A 20689-nucleotide genomic window follows, 5' to 3' on the forward strand; every position below is an offset into this window, starting at 1 on the left:
TATACCTCCAAAATTTTCTATGACACCTTCTGTGACAGACTTTTGGAGACAAAGAGCTGTTCAGTCAGCCTTAGCACATTTTGAACTACGAACAACTACACCTATGGCATTTTTTAAAAAACTGTAAAGAGAGCTTAGCACAAAGTCAGGATCTTAAAGGTCTGAACAGAAATGAAATAAGCAGTATTCAGAGGATGGGTCATTTACACCAGTAATAATTTACTTCATATTCCAAATAGTTTTCTTCCCATAAAATTACTTCTTCTTATTAATAATGTGGCAGCTTCTACAAGCCTGATGACAAGGCAGGATTCAGTGGTGTTAGGCATCAAACAGAATAAAAGACTGTTACTGTCCCAAATACACTGTGAATTAACTAAAGACAATATTTAGAAAAGCATGATTAGATCATAAAAATATTTTAACTTTCACTTATACCTACACTCAGAACACAGCAGAAGAAATATTTGGAAGATGAAAGCAAATCTGATTATACCAGGTAGTGTTGTATAAATGTATGACTTGTCTAAACATGCCTCAGTATTTTATTGCCTCATACAACATGACTTTTTGTTCGTATCTGATTGAAGTTCGATGGTTTTCTCTTTCACTTTATCTTCATGTTCTTTTAAAATCCTGGGACAAAGAAAGAACACTTGTGAGAAAAAAAAGTCAATAAAACCCACAAGAGATCAAACAAAAACCCCCCACATTTTCCCAAGAGTATAAAATTGTCCAGAGACTTAACAGAAGATGATAATATTTCGTGAACTAACAAACAAACAAAAAAGTACAATTATGATAGCCCCATCACACAATTGCCTTTGTTCATTTAGTTAGAAAAATTTAGTTAGTGTTGATTGTTAACATTTATTGCATATTACAGAGACTCAAACCAGTAACTTTCCTTTCTTACTTTATGGCTGGAAGAAAACTAAAACAAATCTGGCTGCCTAGTCATTTATCAATTACTGACACTCCCACAAAATTTCACCGATTTCAGCAACAATATTAGAGACTGTCCAACTCATTACCAGTGTCTTGACCTCTGCAAGTAGTTCAGAGGGTCTATATTTTCCTGTATCTTTGCCTCTAGCCTTTATATAACTTCAAAAATCCACTTCTTCCTGTTTCCCAGTTCCCAGGCAGACAGCAGAATTTGAGCTGTAATGAGCAGAGGGAAGAAGGAAGCATATCCAATGTCCTTCTGCAAGGAGTCACCAGCATCCATTTTCAAATATATTTTTCCAAACCTTCAGGAAATTCTTGCAAGAATTATCACAGCCAAGGCCCTCAGCCTTCCTAGCAGCAATCCAGATGTTTCTGAATCTATACAGAGTTTCACCAGCATAATTCTTTATGAACGTGAGGAACTCTCAGTCAGAGCAACAGGGTCAGGCTACAGAGCAGTTTAAAAGTAATTTCACCATCCTGAGTTTCTATAACTAATAAATACAAAACTAATATTCTATAATATAAAATACTAATTTAACAAAGAGAATTCACAATGTCATCAGTTACAGGGTAGTCAAACACATAAAAAACTCATTGTTTGTGTTTTTTTCTTACCTAGCTAAGTGAAGCACAGACTTTTCCACATTGTACCCAGAATATGCACTGCATTCATAGAAAATTAAATTGTAATCCTACAATCAAAGAGAAAGATAATTTCAATTACTTTTGCACAATGTCTCACTCCAGCTGCAAAAAGGGCAGCACAGATACACTGAAATACGAAAATAAAGAGGAAATTTATCATCTTGGGATTTTAATTCTAGAGCTAACACTAAAGAGTAACAAAAGAAGTTCAAGTGCGCCTCACAAATAAAAACTATATGCTTCTCTTAGCAGATATTTGTTTTGTAGAGTGGTTTTTGATGTAAGAGCTCAAATGAAAACAGATCTGGTAAGGTACTAAGTCTTGAGAGCTTCCCTTGTGATGATCAGGCAATTCCCACATCACTGAGTGCTGGACAAAGCAAGTGAAAAGAATTCCAGTAACTCTTCTTTCATCTTTTTGTACTTGTGAAATTTTTCTGCACCTTCTTTGGAAGTCAGCCTGCACCTTTCAGTTTTGTACTCCCCTGGGAGCTTTGTAATTAGGAACAGTGGGTAAATGATCAAGTCTTGGGAGAGATTCTCAGCGCTTCAGCTGAAGTCTTTTAAATGCAAATGCAAGAGATCATCTGCACAAGAGCCTGATCTGGCAGTTCCGATGGCAGAGAAGTTTGGAAGAGAATGACAGATTATCCTCCAAAATACACATCTGTCTACTTTCACAACCTACTACAAAGAAGGTCACCTATATTGCCTCTGTGACATTACTACATGTCCTTTTACCCAACTAGATTTCAAATTTCTATTTGCTCTGTACTTTTCTCTGTGTCTTATTGCTATTTATAACAGTAGCTTAAAATTCAAGTAAGTCAGTCAGTACCCTAGAAAATGACAATCACGTCTGCATATTTTCATTTGTTTGTCATTAGTTGAGATTACTGCACTTATACTTATTTAACCACTCTTCAGAAGACACTCATAATTCAGTTTTCAAAACTTTCCGTTAAGATGACCAGGTATTTCTGGTTTGGTCTGATTTCCCACCCCCCCCATATACCACGCTCCCAGAATTCCACAACTTTTGGGAATTTTTGTCACCTTCATGAAATTTCAGATACAAAAAGTAGGGAAAATAATTTCATAGAGTACTATGTTTTAGTGCTTCAGAGTTATCCAATGTCAGTTTTGAATATGTTGTCAATGGTTATATTGTTTGTTCTAATGAAAAACAAGTTTGAACAACATGCAATAATTTTTCATGACCAGATAAGAACAGAAAAGCAGAGAAGGAAGCAATCAGGCAATGTTAATGCTGAATAGACATCTTATAGATTTTTTTAAACTATAACATTTACAGTGGTGCAACCCTCCAGTTCTTTTGCTTTTCTTAGAAAACTTTTAAGATAAAATTTAACCAGGTCAGATTCTTTTGCTAGCTATGCAAACAGAAGCTTGAAATTAAAATTACACTTTCTTTTTCTGCTCAGGTGATCAGAACTCTAATACAAAACCTACTGTGGTCAGTTTTTACAAATTTTATGTCAATCAAGCTGAGAGTGATACTACTCCAACATCTTCCTCACATACAACAGAGTGTCACTAGAGGAGAACTCTCAGTGATAACTTCATTTATACTGGCATAAATCGGAATGGATTTTTCAACAAACTGCTTGGATGGAAAGATAACAATTTAAACTCAATTGATAATGAGTGCTTAATTCTCTCAATCTAGCAAAAAGGTTCTTGTCTGAAAGGGGAGATAGTCTAGAAATACAACATGCCATTTCCTTGATTCAAAGATGAAACTTTAATTGATAGAATACACAAGGAGCACAAATTAGGAGCAGGCAGGACTTAATATAATTATTAAACTAGGAAATGCCATACATCTCCATCCAGGAATTAGGTATTGAACCTTGGAGACTACTGGCAATCACTTCATATTAAAAATTTACCCACAAATCAGCAGGCAGCTAAAGAACAGGGAGGAAAATGAGTTATTACCAGAGAGAGCTGGGCAATTTTGTGTCCTGTAAAGTAGCATCACTCTGAGAATAGCTCCCTCATTAGCAGTATTGGTGTAAGAATGGCACTGACAGGTTGACAAAAGAGACACCATATGAATACACAGAAAGAGTCCTCATTGCATGAAGCACATATACTCTGCAAAGCCAAGGCAGACAAGGCATTATTATCTTATTTTATAGTTTAGGAACAGCGATAGAGAAGGATTTATTGACCCATTTAAGATCACTCAGGAAGCACGTGCAGGGCCAAAATAAGATAATGCAGATATAAGCATGCCTAAGCAGCACCTTTATTATAAGACATTTCATTTAAATAATTAGCAGTGCTTACACTTATCCACTCAAACAGAACATCGGCTGTTCCAGGATGCTCACAATAAGATTTGAACACTCTCTCTTGTGGTGTTCATATGAACTCCTGATCACTGGATCAGGCTAAGCTAAAGAGAAATTTGTCATATGGAGTTCTTCTTCTGGATCCTCTGCTAAAAAAGTCAAATGGACTTCCACAATCCCTGTGCTCATTCCATTCTCCCTTTCACAGGGTATAACAAACACACTGGAACTACCAGTCTTCTCAAATGACAACTCCCTTCAGGCTGCCATTATTCCTTTTAAAAATTAATTGTGCTTGTGTGACAAGTGCATTATAATGGAAGCCCTTGGGTTTCTAACCAAAGCTGTAGTACAGTACAGTGCTTGTAAGATGTGGTAGTGAAGCAAAGCAAGGGCTAATACAGCTGGGCTGAAATGCCCCCTGAAAGTACATGTTCCTTTCTAACTGTTCCTTTTCTGATAGAAAAAGCTGGGTAAAACCAATCCCATCCTGTGAGACATTGAAACAGTCCTTAGAACTGTTGGGCTTCAGGGCCAGCAGGCTATACTTACTCTTTGCCTGCACAAGAAGAGCTTGTTTTCACCAAAATGGCTACAGAAATTAGTCTCAGGTCAGCATTTCACCCTGTGTACTTGGGATCCTTCGTGCGTAATTCATGGGATTATTCACAAAATACGTAACTCGACTGCATACACTAACAGAGACAGTGGTATGTGGTTTCATAGGAATTACACGGCCATTTAGCAAGAATTAATATTTCATTAAAATTCATGGTTATTATTAGCTCAGCAAGCAAATTATTATAATTTAATTATCTCTATGTTGCTTTTTCAACTAATCCATTGCCATTAATCATTCCTTCCCTTAACTACCTCAGGCAGCACATTCAAACATTCAAATGAGTCATTCAGATCCATTCATTTGATTATAACCATCTTATTTGACAACTTTTTGTTTTACTTATGCAAAACATTTTATTTTCTTGCATGACATGTTAGAATTAATAGCCTGGTGGGCTGTGAGCTCTATATACTAGAATGATTCATCTTTGTTTTACTAGTACAGTTTTTTTAGAGCAAGATGACATGCAAGACACCTACTCTCTGTCCATTTAGCATTTATGTGTCACTTGTTTTTTCACAGAAGGATTTAGTGTTACACTCAGGAGTCTCTCCTAGCTTCCAGAGTCTCAAAGTTACCCTCATTTCCATGCACACAAGAAAATAAAGTTGATTTCCTAAAGGGAGAACCTTTGGGGGATAAAGTTCAAGGCTGATAATCCTCTCCAACAAAAACCAAGTAATGCACACAAAACTGAATAGGGAGGTATAATTTCAAAAGGCTATGTGAACAATCGAAATAAGATAAAAAGAGATCTGTCCCTAATTTTTTCAGTTACAAAGAGGTGCCTAGCAGCAACTTTTCCTGGAAGAACAATTCAGCTGCACTCCAAGTTTTGAAAATACCCTTTTTTATTACTGGCAGTAAATCTATTTTCAAAGGCAGAACAGGTAAATGTATGAAACCCAGGACACTGTTCAATACAGGTATATTCCTAACAATTCAGTGAATATTTCAGCAATATTTTGATGACTTATTTCTAAATAAATGAATATTCTGCAAGCATTCTTGTTCAAACTATAAGCACCACATAAAGAGATTCAAAGGAAAAATTGATGGACATGGTACTCAAGAATATAAACAAGTATCTGGTATTTGCAGTCCCTTGAATGCTTAAATTATGCCCATGGATCACCAGTGCTCTGGTAGATGCAGACTTTTAACTCTACTTATTTTATCTCCATGATGGAAAGTTACTAAAAGTAAACATGTTTTCTACTCCTACCACAGGAGTAACAGATGGTCTTCTGTGGTTTTACAGGAGGTAGGAGGGAGAAAAGGTCCCCAAATTATCTCTATGTTAAGAATCCTTTCTCAGAAAAAAGGGAGGAAAAAAAGAGAGAGAAAAGAAGCAGAAAGAAAAAAAGAAAAAGAGAGAACAGAGAGAGACATAGGAGACACAATGAGAGTGAATTCTTGATTATTTTTTCTTCTCCACTCACTTTTTGGTTTGGTTTAGGATTTTTTATTTGATTAGTATGGTTTTAGGGTGTTCTTTTTAGGCAGTGTTCTAAGTACTATAATTATCAGCACTAACATCGTTGAAAGATGAATTACAGAGTGTGATGGGGTTCCTGATCCTTAAAGATTCCTGTCTGACTAACATTAATCTGTGTTCCTATGAATTTAGACTCCATTTTAAAACCTTCACCTTCAAGCTTTGTAAGGAGTTCCCTAGGCACAGTACCTTTGCAAGATGGTCTCCCATTCCCATGGGGACCTCGCGTTCCTTTTCGTTATCGGTTTTGTTACCCAACAAAAGAACAGGCACATTCTCCCCAGCTGCCTCCTGCAGAATAAATAGCAAATATCATCTGAAGTGTTGAATTCAAAAGATCAAAGATAAAGAGGACTAAAGCTAACAAATGTCACACTATAACAAGACATTTAAGACTTCATACAAACCGGGTATGTGTCACTTTGCTTACAAACATGTCAGGAATTGAAGCTGGATAAAAGACATGAAAAAGACATAATGCTAAGATTACACTGATTAAGGATTTTTTCTGAAATAACAGCACAGAAGCTCATTAGACTCTATATTAAAATGGGAGAGAGAAAACCACCTTTCTACACAGGCTCAGATATTATGTGTTTACAGCCACTGCTTTTCTAATTACATGGCCAGGAAAAAAAAAAATGACAACACCTGAGTACTATTATGCCAAATGAATTACAGGAAATAGTGAAGAAATACACAGAATAGACCCCCAAAAATCCAGAGAATAGACAGAAATCAAAACTCATTCTGAAAAGGGTTATAATTATCACAGTGAGTGCTTTCATTAGGTGGCCTGAATCCCACAGCAGTAAATGGACTTGGCAGTATGTCCAACTTAGCAACAGTTTGCAGCAAACAAAAATTAGTTAGTAAAGAAGAGTGAACTATTGCAGCTTGGAAAAAAGTTTTGACCACAATATTCCATGTTTCTGAATCAAAATCAGCAATGCTCCTCCAGCTTTTACCATACTGAATTAAAACATGCCACTGATTTCCTAAGATCATACAATTAGCAAGGCCCTGTTCTTCCCAAATGCATTCTAATAGGGCTTCACTAAGGTTAGTCATATCTGGAATAACTATGACTTTTTGGAGGCATTTAAATAACTGAGTCCTAACCTGAACTCCCAAAGTCACCTCTTGGTTATTCTGGAAAACAGAATAACAATGTAACAGTGTGTCATACTAGAGCACATGCCCAATAAAATCAGACTAAATGATCTTTGCTCATTGATCTGTCCCTTACTTTTTCAGTGTGCAAACAGGAAGTCACACTTCATTCTTGCTACAAGTCAGCCCTTTGTGGCAGCTGCCTCAGTTTTATTTTTACTCTTTGTTCTGGCCACAAGCAAATTCCGTTGCTTACACTCTTCATATGTTTAAATTTTTAATTAAACTGACGTGACTCAGTAGCATGGACTATGATTTTCTTTTCAAGTGGTTGAAAGGATGAACCCCAGGAAACTGAACTGTCTTTCACGAGGCAGTTTCACAGCACTTATGTAGATTACATAGCTCTGAGTTTAAGGCTTACATTCACAATAGAATCTATTTTTCACAATCTGCACACTTGGTTATCAAACCACTAGTGATCACCATCACTGATCCAAAACACCTCTCAGAGCTAGCAGTGATCTGGCTGGGGTCATCAGCTCAGCTCCCTCATGAGAAATCAGAGGACACCATGCTGGGATTTTCCCATCACTCGTTCAAAGTCCTTAAAACCCTGGAACCACGATTTTTTTTTCCACAGAAATAGAGATGAAAAACAACTTCACCGGCAACAATGCAGACCAAACTCACAAGCAAAAATGTAATTGTGACAATATAAGAACCACGGTGCTCTCTGTTTTACCCTGCCAACAGCCCTTGTTCAGAAGGCAGAGACTGACACCAGAGTTTAGATTTAAAATTGCATCAAGTTACCTCAATGCTTATCAGCCACTGCTTGACAGCTGTGAATGTGTCTCTTGCTGTTATGTCATACATCACAATGACACCATCAGCTTTTCTGAAAAACTGCTTGGTAATGCTTCGGTACCTACAGGTAAGAATCTGGTTACAGCTCTCTTCAACAAAAGCAACAATCTGACAAGTTAAAATTTATAGTAATTCCTCCATGCAAAGGCAAATAAATTATTTGGAAAAAATAATTTTAAAAAATAAAAGGATTTTTTAAAAGAAAGTGTTTGGAAAATCTCCCCCTGCCTTCTTTAACTGCTTCCCTGTTAGGCTGGATAATTAGCTGCATATCTCACCTTTCTCTCCCCTCTTTCATTTTAAGCTTGGAGCAGAAATGTCCCCTCACTAAGTGCTCTTCTAAAGCAAGCTAGGTTTTTGGAGACCTTTTTCCCAAGCTTCACGCAGAAAATGTAGTTTGTCATTATCATCCTTGCTTGTAGTAATAGTAAATTACACAACAGGTGAGGAGATGAGAGAGGAAATTACCACTGAAATCTTACAAAAACATGGAGTTCTACTACTATGGTATTGCTTTAGTAAAAAAGTAAACACCTCTTTTTTATCTGTTAAAGTATTTTCTGCTACAGAAATAATTCTATGTGCATTTTAAAATCAGTCTTCCTCCTAAAGAAATAGCGTGGTACTAAATTTTCAGAGGTTAATTAAGACTCTTTTTTTACAGACTGGCAGTGGACATAGCAGCAAATCAGCACATTAGTGCTGCAAGGGAGTGAGCTAGATGGTGAATCCACTGGCTCTATTAGGAATTCTCCTATATTTGATCCTTTCCTAAGAAGCAGGATTAGGTCCACACTTAATAATCTTCAAACAGATGATTCAAGGAAGCGAGACCTTAAAATGCGTACGGGTTTTGACTGGCATGGAGTTAAATTTCATCATACTGTCTTTACTTCCAACAAGGATTTTTGCCACTTTCATCTCTCCAATTCCCTCCTCCATGCCAGCAGGCGAGGGAGCAGCCGCACAGCTGGGCTGACGGCCAGGGCTGAACCATAAGAGGACCTTCCTCACCGTTCCTGGCCAGCGGTGTCCCAGAGCTGCAGCGCTACCTGGGTGTGATCTACCTTGACAGTTCTCACGTTGTAATCCACACCTGCAACAGAAACGCAAGCTTTACAAGCTGATCCAGCAAACAGCAACAATTCCAGAAAAGTAAAAAGATAGACACTGCATTAAAAATTAAGTCTAGAGTCTCCAGCTACCTGATGACAAGAACCTTTGTTTGCTTGTTCTCCAGCAATGGAATACTGAATGGTAGCAGGGTAATTTTGTAAAATATGCAAGATAAGTCACTTTCCAAATCACAGAATATGAGCCAATGGTCCATTTGACAGTCCACAGCAGCCTAAGCCGTTTAGCCTGGAACTCACTGCATAACATCAGTTGTGTGAAACGTGTTAGTTTAGCCTGTGCTAACCACATGGGAGCCTTCCACAGTTAGTGGAAAAGCACAAGGCATGACATAGGGAACGGTGGATCCTAAGACAAATGCTGAAGATAGATGGACTGCACATGTGGAGAATCTCTTCCCCTATTTATTACACAGAAGATGAGCTCACCTCACTTAGGTTAGTGGAGATAAAACTTCATTTATTTAAGATTTTAAATTATCCTCTCCCGATTCCTCTAACCTGTGAAGAAGTAAGTATTTTCTGGATATTTATAACAATAATTAGAGTCTAAAATGTTAATCAGTCACTACTTCCTCTTAATCACAACCTACATTTTTTTGTATCACATTGAATTGTATCATAAAATCACAGAATCATTGAATAGTTCAGGTTAGAAGGGATCTCAGTAGGTCAACAACAGCATCTTTGGGGCCATTTTCCACAAAAATGGGATTTTTACCAGTGGCATTAATGGACAAGCATCAGCGCGTGCATTCCTTCAATAGGCAATTAAGAAAACCTGTATGGAGGAAATATCTATTGCTTGTATCTCAAGGGAAGAAATTTGACCAATTCTGTAGAAATTCATTGAGAACACTCCTCTCCAAATTGTTCACTTGACTTTTGTGTTGTCTGTACCTTGCCAGCCATAGCCCACACCTGTGCAACTCATTGATGTGAACGCTGAGTCAAAGCTATGACAAATGCTTTCCTGCCATTTTCTTTGCAAGAACCCTGGATGACCAGCCAAAAGAGGAAAAAGTTCAGGCTCATTCCTGTGTTTATCCTCTGGAAAACTGCACACACAGTGTAAGAGTTCAGAGTGTAGAGAAGTGTATCAGCCAATTACAGGACAACATGAACAGGAGCCTTTAAGCCTATAGGATATGTGAACAGACAACTGCAGATAGGTGTCTAAGCTCCTGTTCCAGCAGATGAAGATACAGTCAGTAAAAAACAAGGGCACTACTAAGCTCACCTTGAAGCAGTTAAGTTTTATTTCATATATGCTGCAGAATTAGTAAGGTCTCAATACAGGCTAAGCATAAAGAATCTAAAGAATCTGGTCATTTAACCCAGCTGCACTGCAATAACCTATACTAGAGCTTTTTACCTTAATTTTGTGTCTGACTTTGGAAAGCTTGGTCTACACTTCAGGCAAGGTAAGAATAATGTAGGCTTTGAAAATGTTGGCTTTGGAAACACTGATCTGGCATATTCTTTTGGTGATTAGTATAATGCTAAATCTTCAAACAGGTGATTCAGATATTCTACTTTCTCTTTAAAACAAAATCAGATTACTTGGAGGGACAGCAATGAGATACGAAGGTGGAATTGCTGTTACAGTGCAGTCCAGAGGACAGGATATCTGTTTCAGAAATGTGAGAACTACAAGAAAATTCTAGCTACAGAGAAATCAGTAGAATTTTTCTGATTTACCTCAGTGCTGGCCAGGATTTCAGTACAGGTTCTACTCTGAAACCTCTCCATCCATTGTGTGCTTTCCAGTTTAGGAGAATTCACTTTGCATGTCCTACCTTCACAACAATTCTGTGTTTGTGTTTTATAATACAGGGTCTGATCTCGGTAGAAACTGTTAAGTACTGTCAGAACAAAAATAATAGTTATTTTGTTAAACTTACCTACAGTAGCAGCTGTGCCTGGGAAGAAACGATCTTCACAAAATCTTCTTAAGAATGAAGTCTTTCCAACACTCGAATTGCCCACAAAAATGATCTTGAATAAGCGGTCTGGGACAGAGCTTATTCTCTCCTCCTTCAAGTAATAGGAAAAATTAGCCTCCAACTGTTCTATAAATCCTGTTGCCTCCCCAGTTTAAGTCTGATATGGTGAAAATAATAGATTTTATCCTATCATATTCTTCATTACTCATGAAGCAATATTCTGTTTCTTAAAATAACTCAGCATTTCAGATGTTTGCCATGCATCATTCCAGATCATCTGAATTGCAGTGATTTGCACTACACTCTGGAAGTATACTGAATATGAACCTTTGCATGAAACTGCCAAAATAAAACAGTTTATGTTCATGGCCACAAATCAAAATTTATAAAGCTACACACAGTTCTGCTCAGTAGCTTCATCCTATACCAATGACACAGAGGAAGCAGCACATCTATATAACAGAAGCAAAGTCATAATTTTTTGGCTTATGCCACCAGATTCTTTTCTCCGCTGCTACCATAGAGCCAAGAACTTCCATCCAACTACTGCATTTCTACATCTGTTTAACATTACAGTCAGAAGAATGGAGGAAAGACACAGAGAATTAGACCAGTTAATCAGGCTGTAAACATTCAGCTATGTTTCTGTCTTTTTAAGCAGAAGGAACCACAATTTGTTCTGCTTATCCAGGTCCTGTTTACTGCAGGCTAAGCTAAGCGGATGCTGGAGAGAATATTCATATCCTCTGTCAAGTAGGTCATCATTCTTTTGCATGTAGATCAGGAGTTGCTTATGGAAGCACTCTAGCACCAGCTGCTCTGCAGGGGGTGCCCTTGCTGGTCTCTTCTATTTCGTGTAAAGGTGAAGGAAGAGGCAGATATAAAGTTTGCTTTCAATGCTGCAGAAGGGGAGCAAGACCATGGATGGTCCTGACATTAGTTTGCTGAGGTGTGTGTTGCAAGGAGGGAGAGGAGGGAAAGGGAGAGGAGGAAGGGAAGGGCCCTCCTGCCAGTCATTTGACGTGCGGGACCCAGGAGACTGCTGCCTTCATGAAGACATCAGAACTGAATTCATTGCCCAACAGTCTTTTGAATGAGATATTGAAGTCTACTCTTGGGATTGTTTTCTACAAATATACAGAAGTCTTAGAGAAAGAAGAATAAATAGAGAACTGCTCTTGATGGGGGAAATATGCCAAACAAAGGCTTGAGCTGCTGTCTTCCTTCATGTGGAAAAAAAAAAAAAAAATCATTCACTGCTGTAAATTTTGGAGACAAAAAATATGTCTCTTTTATGAGCTGGGCTTACAGCCCACCACAATTATAGAGGGGTTTCTTATTTTCCTTTTCTATTAAAATTCTAAACCCCCTAGCAATTATGGGCTACGAGTAGCACACACGTATTTATACAAAGCACATTCTCAGTCCTGCTAAAAACCATTCCCAGCTTATTAGTCTGTGTGCTCTGGGAAATAAAACAAGCTAACATACAATCATCAGCTTGGCAGTATTATCACAGTGCTTGTGAGAATCATAGCTAAATATATGGACTACATGACCTGAATCACTTTGTCCCTGGTGGCCATGCACACTCCAGTAACACTAAGACTCAAAGACCCCAGCAGCCTTCAGCTCAACTCCCAACACAGTGAGAAGCCATTTTTCACTGAGATGTACCAAGCCCAGTCACGAAAATAACCTTAATAATCAAACTTGATTATAAATCTGCATGTGAACAATATGCATGGGGATAAGCTACTCCATAGTCTGCTTCAACAAAGTGGGAAAATGGAATAGCAGCAGGATGAAAATTTATTTTAGTTTACAATGCAGTCTGAAAAAGTCTTCCCTAGGTGTTTCTTTTGAGTGGTATTTATATAGACAGTATCCAGGCAAAGTAGCACACCTAGCTTTTGCACAATTTACCACAAATGTGGAGATTACAGGTATAAACATAGTGGTTCATATTCCATATTGAAAGATCAGAGGGGAGAGGAAGGGAATCTCATGCAGAAGCTTTGGACAGAAAATCGTGCTTTAATTTCCATTAGGGTTTCTTCAGGTGCTTTGCCAGTGACACTTCTGGTAATGTCAACTGCAGCTTCATATTCACAGCCACTTAGAAAAATGCTCTACCTGATTGTTAACTCCCAGATAAAACAGCAGTTGCTTGGCCTCATGCACTGCTGCCACCGTTGGTTCTGCTCACCTATAAGGTGCAGTAGGTCATACAGGATTAGCAGCTGAACTACTGTGAATATATGCTGATTAGGAAGGCTTAATGCCAGCAGCTAGGAGCCTGAGTTCCATGCAGTAAGCAGTAAGATCATGGAATGCATATATTCCATGTCGTACAAAAGCCATTTTAGACCAGTTATAAGAAGAAACAAGATGTAGTTCCTACCCATCTGAGAGGATGAGCTTTCAAGGGGCACAACTGCTGGAATAGGGCTGGCAGGACAGGCTTGTCCTAGCTGGATAGGATGAGCTACCTGGCTTTTGTCATCCTAAAGCCCAGTGATGCCATGCTTTGAAAACACGATACGAAATAAGCCACACAGCAAGCAGAAAGCATGCACTGAATTAAATAATTTCAAAATATGAAGCCCCTTTCTGTACCCTCGATGCTTTATTAAAAGATACCACTTAGAAATTATCATGTAACCATGGCATAATTCTATCATAATTTTTAACACATGCTTGCTTCTTCTAAAAGAACCATATAATTATGACCAAGCAAACCAATTTTTCCTGTACTTTAATCTTTTTAATATGTGCTTCAAAAATCTAAAAATGAGTAATCCTTAACAATGATTCTAAAATTAGAAAACAAGCACAGCTAGCTCTGAAGCAATAGCAGTGCAAAAAGAACTTTAGACTACAAAGAAATGTACCTTCCAGCACACTGTTTAAAGGATTATTACTGAATGGTGAATTCATTGCTAACATGCATATACAAGCTAGAGCTGAAAAAAGATAGGATTTCAATTTGCTAAATCAAAGAATTCACAAAAATAATTAAAAAGTAATGATATTCCTCTCATTATTTCTCAGATAACGTAACAGCTACCAAAGCTGACTCAAAAGTATCAGAATATGAGAAATTGCATCTTGTGGCAAAAAAAAAACCCAAACAAAACAAAACTTTTTTTAAAAAAATATAAAAAATACTTTCTTCTTTTTAAAGACCATTTCTACCTTCCACTAGATCTTCTCGTATCACCCATTACAAGGCTTAACTTCACTTTCCCTAAACAGTCCTTCAAATGTAAATCTATGCACACATTATCTGCGGTTACCACTCCTTTATGTTCATTTTCCCTTCTCTGCACCTTCAGCACTTGTCTGCAATATGTTTTCATCCCCCACTTCATGCAATGGCTTAATTTGTTGTGCTTCAACTTAAAGACAGAAAACTAAATAACTTTCGATTCTAGGAATAACGCATTAATCCTCGACACCACCTCATGGCATCCAAGTTTCTTCAGAATAGAATAGAACAGAAGAGTTCCAGTTGGATGGGACCTACAGCAACCTAGTCCAACTGCCTGACCACTTCAGGGCTGACCAAATGCTAAAGCATGTTATGAAGGGCATTATCAAAATGCCTCTTAAACACTGATAGTCTTGTGGCATGGACCACCTCCCTAAGAAGCCCATTCCTGTGTCTGGCCACCCTCTCACTAAAGAAATGCTTCCTAATGTCAAGTCTGTACCTCCGCTGAGGCAGCTTTGAACTATTCCCACACATCCTATCGTTGGATCCCAGGGAGAAGGTGTCAGCATCTCCCTCTCTTCAGGAAGCTGCAGAGAGTAAGAGAGCTGTCCCTCAGCTAGTTTTTCCAAACTGGACAAATCCAGAGCCCTCAGCCACTGCTCAGGGGACACACTTTGCAGCCCTCCCACCAGCTTTGTGGCCCTCCTCTGGATGCATTCAAGGATCTTCACATTCTCCTTAAATCACAGGGCCCAGAACTTCACACTCTACTCAAGGTGAGGTCTCCTTTGTCCTCTTACATTTGACAGTGTTTCCTTCCCTACAGGCTGCTCTCTAGAAGATGATGCTGAGTGTTCCATTGATTGCTCTCTGGCTTTGTTATTCATTTCCATCTCAAAAGTGTTTTCATCTTCTCCAGTCCATCTGCTCAGCTGCTTATCAACCAGCCTGTCAAGAAGCTGGGGTAGGTGATCTTCTTCAATTGATATTATTCTTTGGAGATGTGACGTTTTATGCATTCCTCCAGTGAGTCCAGCATCAGGTTCTTCAGAGAGAGCTCCATTCAGTCCACCAGAATTCCTCCTCTTTGAGTTACTGAAAATATCATCTTCTTCAAATGAAAGGCTAGACAGAGAAAAAAGAAATTACATCACAAAAATATAATGGATCTGCTATTTTATTCTGAATTTAATCTGGATAACTGAATTTAATCTCCCATGTTTCCGACTAGTCACAGCAGGCAGAGGAGAGTCATTCCAGTGTCTGCTGAAAAGTCAGTTCATCATACCATGTGTATGGTAAGATGATAATTACAAGTGTCATGGGGAAAGCTAATAATTTACAGGAGAAACCTGAACCAGAATGGAAAACATTAGATTAACATCAATTCTAACCTCATAGAAGAGCTAAAGTATACTTCTCTACTGTGATTTTCTCCTTTCCCACCTTCCGCTCCCATTCTGGAAGTATAAAAGAGCTCCCCAAGTGCGATCTTTTCTACATGCAATCTAAGTCTCTCTTTATTAGACAGGAGGGACACGGGTTTGCTTAACATGGATTAAAAAAGTCCAAGTGGAGACTCAACATTGTACCACATTAACACAGGGTTGTGGGCAATTTTTTGTGTCTCCCAGCATACACCCATCGACAGAGGGGAAATCTCTTGCCTTTGCAGACAGCACACTTCATTTATGTTAAAATCTGGCTCTTCATTTTCAAATTTCTCAATGAGCACAGTAATCTTACAGTGACAGACCCTTTGGAAACACACTCTTTGAAAAGTTTAAAAGCATCAGTAAGGAAGAATTCCACATCTTCTTTCTACGAGCCTCATCATACTCAAACAGGGAACACATGAAAAAAACTTCCTACCTGTTAGGCAGCATCTTGCCCTCTATGTATTTCCCAATTATAGACCCTGATCTTTGCTTCCAGCTGGCTTTTGGAGCAGTTGCTTTGCATTTCTGCAGAAATACAGAATAGTTCTTACTGATTTACTTCTGGTGTTCATTATGGTTTTCTACCCCCATTCCGAATACTTAAAGAATGCAATGTAAATGAAAGAAAAAAATGTAGAATAAAATCCTAAAGGTAAAAATGCTTCAGAATTCCAGTTGATAAACAATCAGAACAGGGAACTCCAGATACTGCAAAAATGCATCTGCTTTGTAAATAGAAGAGCACAATGTCATGAAAAAAAAGTAAAAGGGTATTTTTTTTTTTACACAAGCAGCTTCTTGCAGGACTAAGAACACAAGCAAATATAAACTAAGTGGCCTTAGTCTCCTTACACCAGGATACTTCCAGAACACCTTAGGGGTCCATTCTTTGCTGCTTCTTAAAAAGCTAATAGGATCTGCTCTTACCCCAGTCCAAAGAGGTACTCAGATACTAACTCAGGTACTCAGTTATTGTACTGTTGTATAAATGTTTCAGGATATTACCTACTCTTGACTGAGTAAATTAATACAATTTAATTGTTCAATTTTCAGGTTATTTCATCCTTTCATGATTGCATCCTTGGTTTCTTCTAAAATACATTCATCTCTCTTTGCATATCTCCCACTTTATAATTCTAAACACGTGGCTCTTAAAATTGTTCAGCAAATTAAAAAAAATCTTATTTTCAAATGAGAAAAAAAGACAATACAAATTAAGAACAGGGAAAGATTTAAGTGGCATGAAAGTCCATCTCCTGCACAGCCTTCTGTTCCCCTTCTTTTGAAGCTGTTCTCATATGTGTCTGCTCAATACGGGGTTTGAAAATAATAGTTGGTAACCTGCAAAAATATGTCACGTTCATCCTTGAGATGTTTGTTCCTCTCTCTGCAAAAAGAACATAAACAGAAGAAACACTGAAACCAAGTATTTAGAACTGCTGACTTTTCTACTTCACACTAACAGACAGACTGGACACATGCCTGTACAAACCTTTCATCATCCTTTATTTATATTCTCACCTCAGCCAGTTCCTTGTCTGGGCTATTGATTCTCCAGCAGGGCTATGCTGATTAAAGCCAGATGGGATCTGGATGTCTTTCTGCATTTTATCTAAACAAATGCCTTAACACATAGAAATCAGTCGTGGTCAATATGCCTCCACATACTGTAAATTAGAATGTTTAATGATTTTCACAGTAAAGATGACCTCGTAATGTGGAGAGGTTGCAATGCACACCATCTCTTGTTCATCTGCTGGCAGCTGTGAAGGCCAGTTACGCCCCTCTGAGGGCTGCAGTTGTGGCTGCCATGGAAAAGTCACCCTAGGAAAAAATCCATCTTTCCATCCTTTGTGCAGAAACAATAAAAGTGTCAAGAAACAGATACTCTAGGCAATCAGCAAGTTCTGACCAGATCTGACAGCACACCTGCTTAGTACATCATCTATTGTCTCCATCTGTTGCTGGCCTGGCCACAGGAGACACTGAGCAGCCAGGGTGAATGGAAAACACCTCTGTTGCCAGATGTTTCTACCTATGTCCCCAAAACTTGCAGCAGGCAAGATCACAGAGTGGCCTGTGGAAAACACATGCTGCAAAATAAGAGCCTTTCCTCAAGCCTCTAAAATTTTCAGGCAACTTTAAAAGGAGGCCTCCTGAAGGAAATGCAGCCAGTGAAGGCCGAGAGGCAGGTGCAACCTACAGCCCACGCTACTGACCACTGAGCAAACAGCACCCAGCACTGTTGCACTTGAAAAAGAGAGCTACAGATGTCTGAACACAGCTCCAAACTTTGAAGTCTAACAATAAAGGATTGTTAGCTAAGTACATTTTGGTATCATTTTACAAATATTTTGGGGAAATAATCCTCTTGTTGGCTCAGCTCCCAGCACTTGAGAAGCAACAGAGCCTTTCAGCATGCTCCTGCAGCCAGGCTTCTACCTCACAATCAGCTAAGAGCTGTTCAGTGCTGTTCTGTTTCACATTTGACTTTTAGAAGGGAGATTGTCCTCCAATACCGAATTGTCAAAACAAAGCACATCTTTCAGGTGTGATGCCCTCTACTCTATGCAAGAGCCAAGCATACAAAAGCATTTTGCAACCATCTTTACTATTTTTGTGTCATATATCAGTGGCAGTTGACCTTGACTGGCTGCCAGATGTACAGCCAACTATTCTCTCACTCTTCTTACTGGACACAACAAGGAAAGATAGTAACATGGAAAAGCTTTTGGGACAAGATAAAGATAAGAATGTTACTTACCAGCTACCCATTACAGACAAAACAGACTCAACTCTAGGATGATCAGAAATAGAGACAACACTGAAATCACCCTCTCCACAATCTCCTTTCTTCTCAGGCTCAACTTCACTCCTACACCCTCAGCTCTTTTGTTGGAAAATATAGCTCTACAGAGACAGGGCAACTGAGAGGCGTTTTAAAAGGCTTTCATTCTATGATTAACCTTGTAGAAGGGTGAGACACAAGAGATGTAAAACTCAATGCCATTCTGTCAGAAGCCAAGCTATTTCTTGTTTGCAATACTTTATAAATGTTCATTTTCTCTCTCAACAATGTCTGTCCTCTCTATTCCATGGCCTTTCTAAGTCAGCACACCTTATCTCAAAATTTATCTAGAAATGTACAAGACTATGTGAGCTTTCAGTCACGCTTTAAGAATCCTCTACAAATCCATCTCTTACACACTTCTACCTCTTTCCGAATCCTGAATGGCACAAGGAGATAGGGAATAGTAGAGTTGGTGGTCAGTCCATAGCAGTTTCTCTCTACGGCCCCTTCCTCCTCACACTGTTTTCCTGCTCCAGTGTGAGCTCCCTCACACAGGTTACAGTCCTTCACAAACTCCAGCACAGGTCCTTTCCATGGGAATAGCCCTTCAGGAATGGAATGCTCCAATGTGGGTCCCCCATGGGCCACAATTCCTGCCAGAAAACCTGCCCCTGCATGGGCTGTTCTCCATGGACCAAGCTCCTGCCAGGAGCCTGCTCTTGTGTGGACTCTGAGCAGGCTACAAGGGACTCTGCTCCAGCGGTGCCTGGAGCACCTTCTACCCTTCCTTCTTCACTGACCTTGGTGTCTGAAGGGCTTTCTCATACATTTTTTTCTCTCTTCTCTCCCAGCTGCTGCACTGTGTTCCACCCTTTCTTACTGAGGTTTCCAAGAAGCACATCGGGGCTGTGGGGCTCTGCTGTGCCCTGGGCTGTGTCCTGTGCCCTCTGCTGTGCCCTGGGCTTCTCTCTGGCACAGGGGCTGCCCCTGTGGCACCCCACTGTCAACACCGTGTCACCTACACTCGCTACATATCCCAACATAACTTCATCCTTTAGTGGATCTCTTTAGAACTATATAAGAAGTTTTTGAATGGAAGACCTACATTACCTTAAAAAGTCCAGCTGTTTCAAAAGTCCTGATTTCTCTCTCTGTAAGGTTTCTGTCACCCGGTACACCTCCCTGAAAAAAAAAAAAAAAAAAAAAAAAAAAAAAAAAAAAAAAAAAATTGTTCTAACCATGGTAAGAACACTGCTAAAATGCTTCCCCCTAGGGGTATCTACATTTGAGACCTCAACTTCTTCAAACCTGGAGATTCTATTCTGCATGAATGGTTAATATTTTAAAGATGTTCATTCAGTATAAGACCCACAGTAGCAGAGCAGTACAAGTTAGCAGAGGAAGGAGTAGAGGTTCTTTTTTCAAAAAATATTGCTTTTTAATTTCTTCATCCAGAGAGCTTAATATATGTTGATACTGGCACTTGGAGCATTCAGAAAAGATGCACTGCTGAAATACTTCTCACTCATGGCCACTAAAAACAGGTGACATTTTATCCAAAATTAGATCTTATCCTGCTGCAGGAGCCATATGTCAGGCTCACACATCTACAATCCCTACAATTTCTTTCCAATTCCTGACACTTATGCAGCCATTTTAACACCATTTGCTTTGATTTAACACGATTTGGTGTCTGGCTTTTTTTTTTTTTTTTTTTTTTTTTTTGCCTTTCAGTGAAGCCTCAAGTTCTTCCTGTGCACAGTCTGAACATGACACCTGCTTCAACAGCTCAGGTCTTACCAGACTGATACAGATGTTTAAAGCAACACTGCAGGTGCAGTTGAGTAGGGCTGAGCTCTAATTCCATAAACCACTATTGAATCCACAGTGCTTTGTAAGTGCAGTAGTATTATTCAGCTGTCTGACCACTGGGCAGATTTCCTTTGTAGCTTTTAAATCAGATCATTCCATAGTCTTTGCTCTGGATCTGAAAAGAGAGGCCTCAAAGAGGAAACAAACCACCTTGAGGAGCAGCATTTCTACTGTCTACTTCCAAAACACACATCAAACATACAAACCTAAAAATTCTAATCACATTGGTCATTCTTTAACACTAATTTACCAAAAAAGTTCATCATTT

At 38.9% G+C, this 20689-nt stretch overlaps 1 protein-coding gene across 3 annotated transcripts in view; it reads right to left on the minus strand.

Moving 5' to 3' along the window:
• The window catches only part of CRACR2A (calcium release activated channel regulator 2A), a 53067-nt gene continuing 32378 nt past the window's right edge, over positions 1-20689 (minus strand). For all 3 annotated transcript variants that reach the window (XM_040055498.1, XM_040055500.1, XM_040055501.1), the window contains 10 exons: positions 19660-19731; positions 17100-17145; positions 16192-16283; positions 15120-15444; positions 11061-11193; positions 9038-9119; positions 7970-8084; positions 6230-6331; positions 1570-1646; positions 1-636 (listed from right to left, as the gene is read on the minus strand). In XM_040055498.1, coding sequence (XP_039911432.1) covers positions 546-636; positions 1570-1646; positions 6230-6331; positions 7970-8084; positions 9038-9119; positions 11061-11193; positions 15120-15444; positions 16192-16283; positions 17100-17145; positions 19660-19731 — 1135 coding nt within the window. In that variant the 3' untranslated portion in view covers positions 1-545. The remainder of the gene's footprint in view (positions 637-1569; positions 1647-6229; positions 6332-7969; positions 8085-9037; positions 9120-11060; positions 11194-15119; positions 15445-16191; positions 16284-17099; positions 17146-19659; positions 19732-20689) is intronic.

This window comes from Hirundo rustica, chromosome 2 (assembly GCF_015227805.2).
Source record: "Hirundo rustica isolate bHirRus1 chromosome 2, bHirRus1.pri.v3, whole genome shotgun sequence".
Classification (NCBI taxonomy): domain Eukaryota; kingdom Metazoa; phylum Chordata; class Aves; order Passeriformes; family Hirundinidae; genus Hirundo; species Hirundo rustica.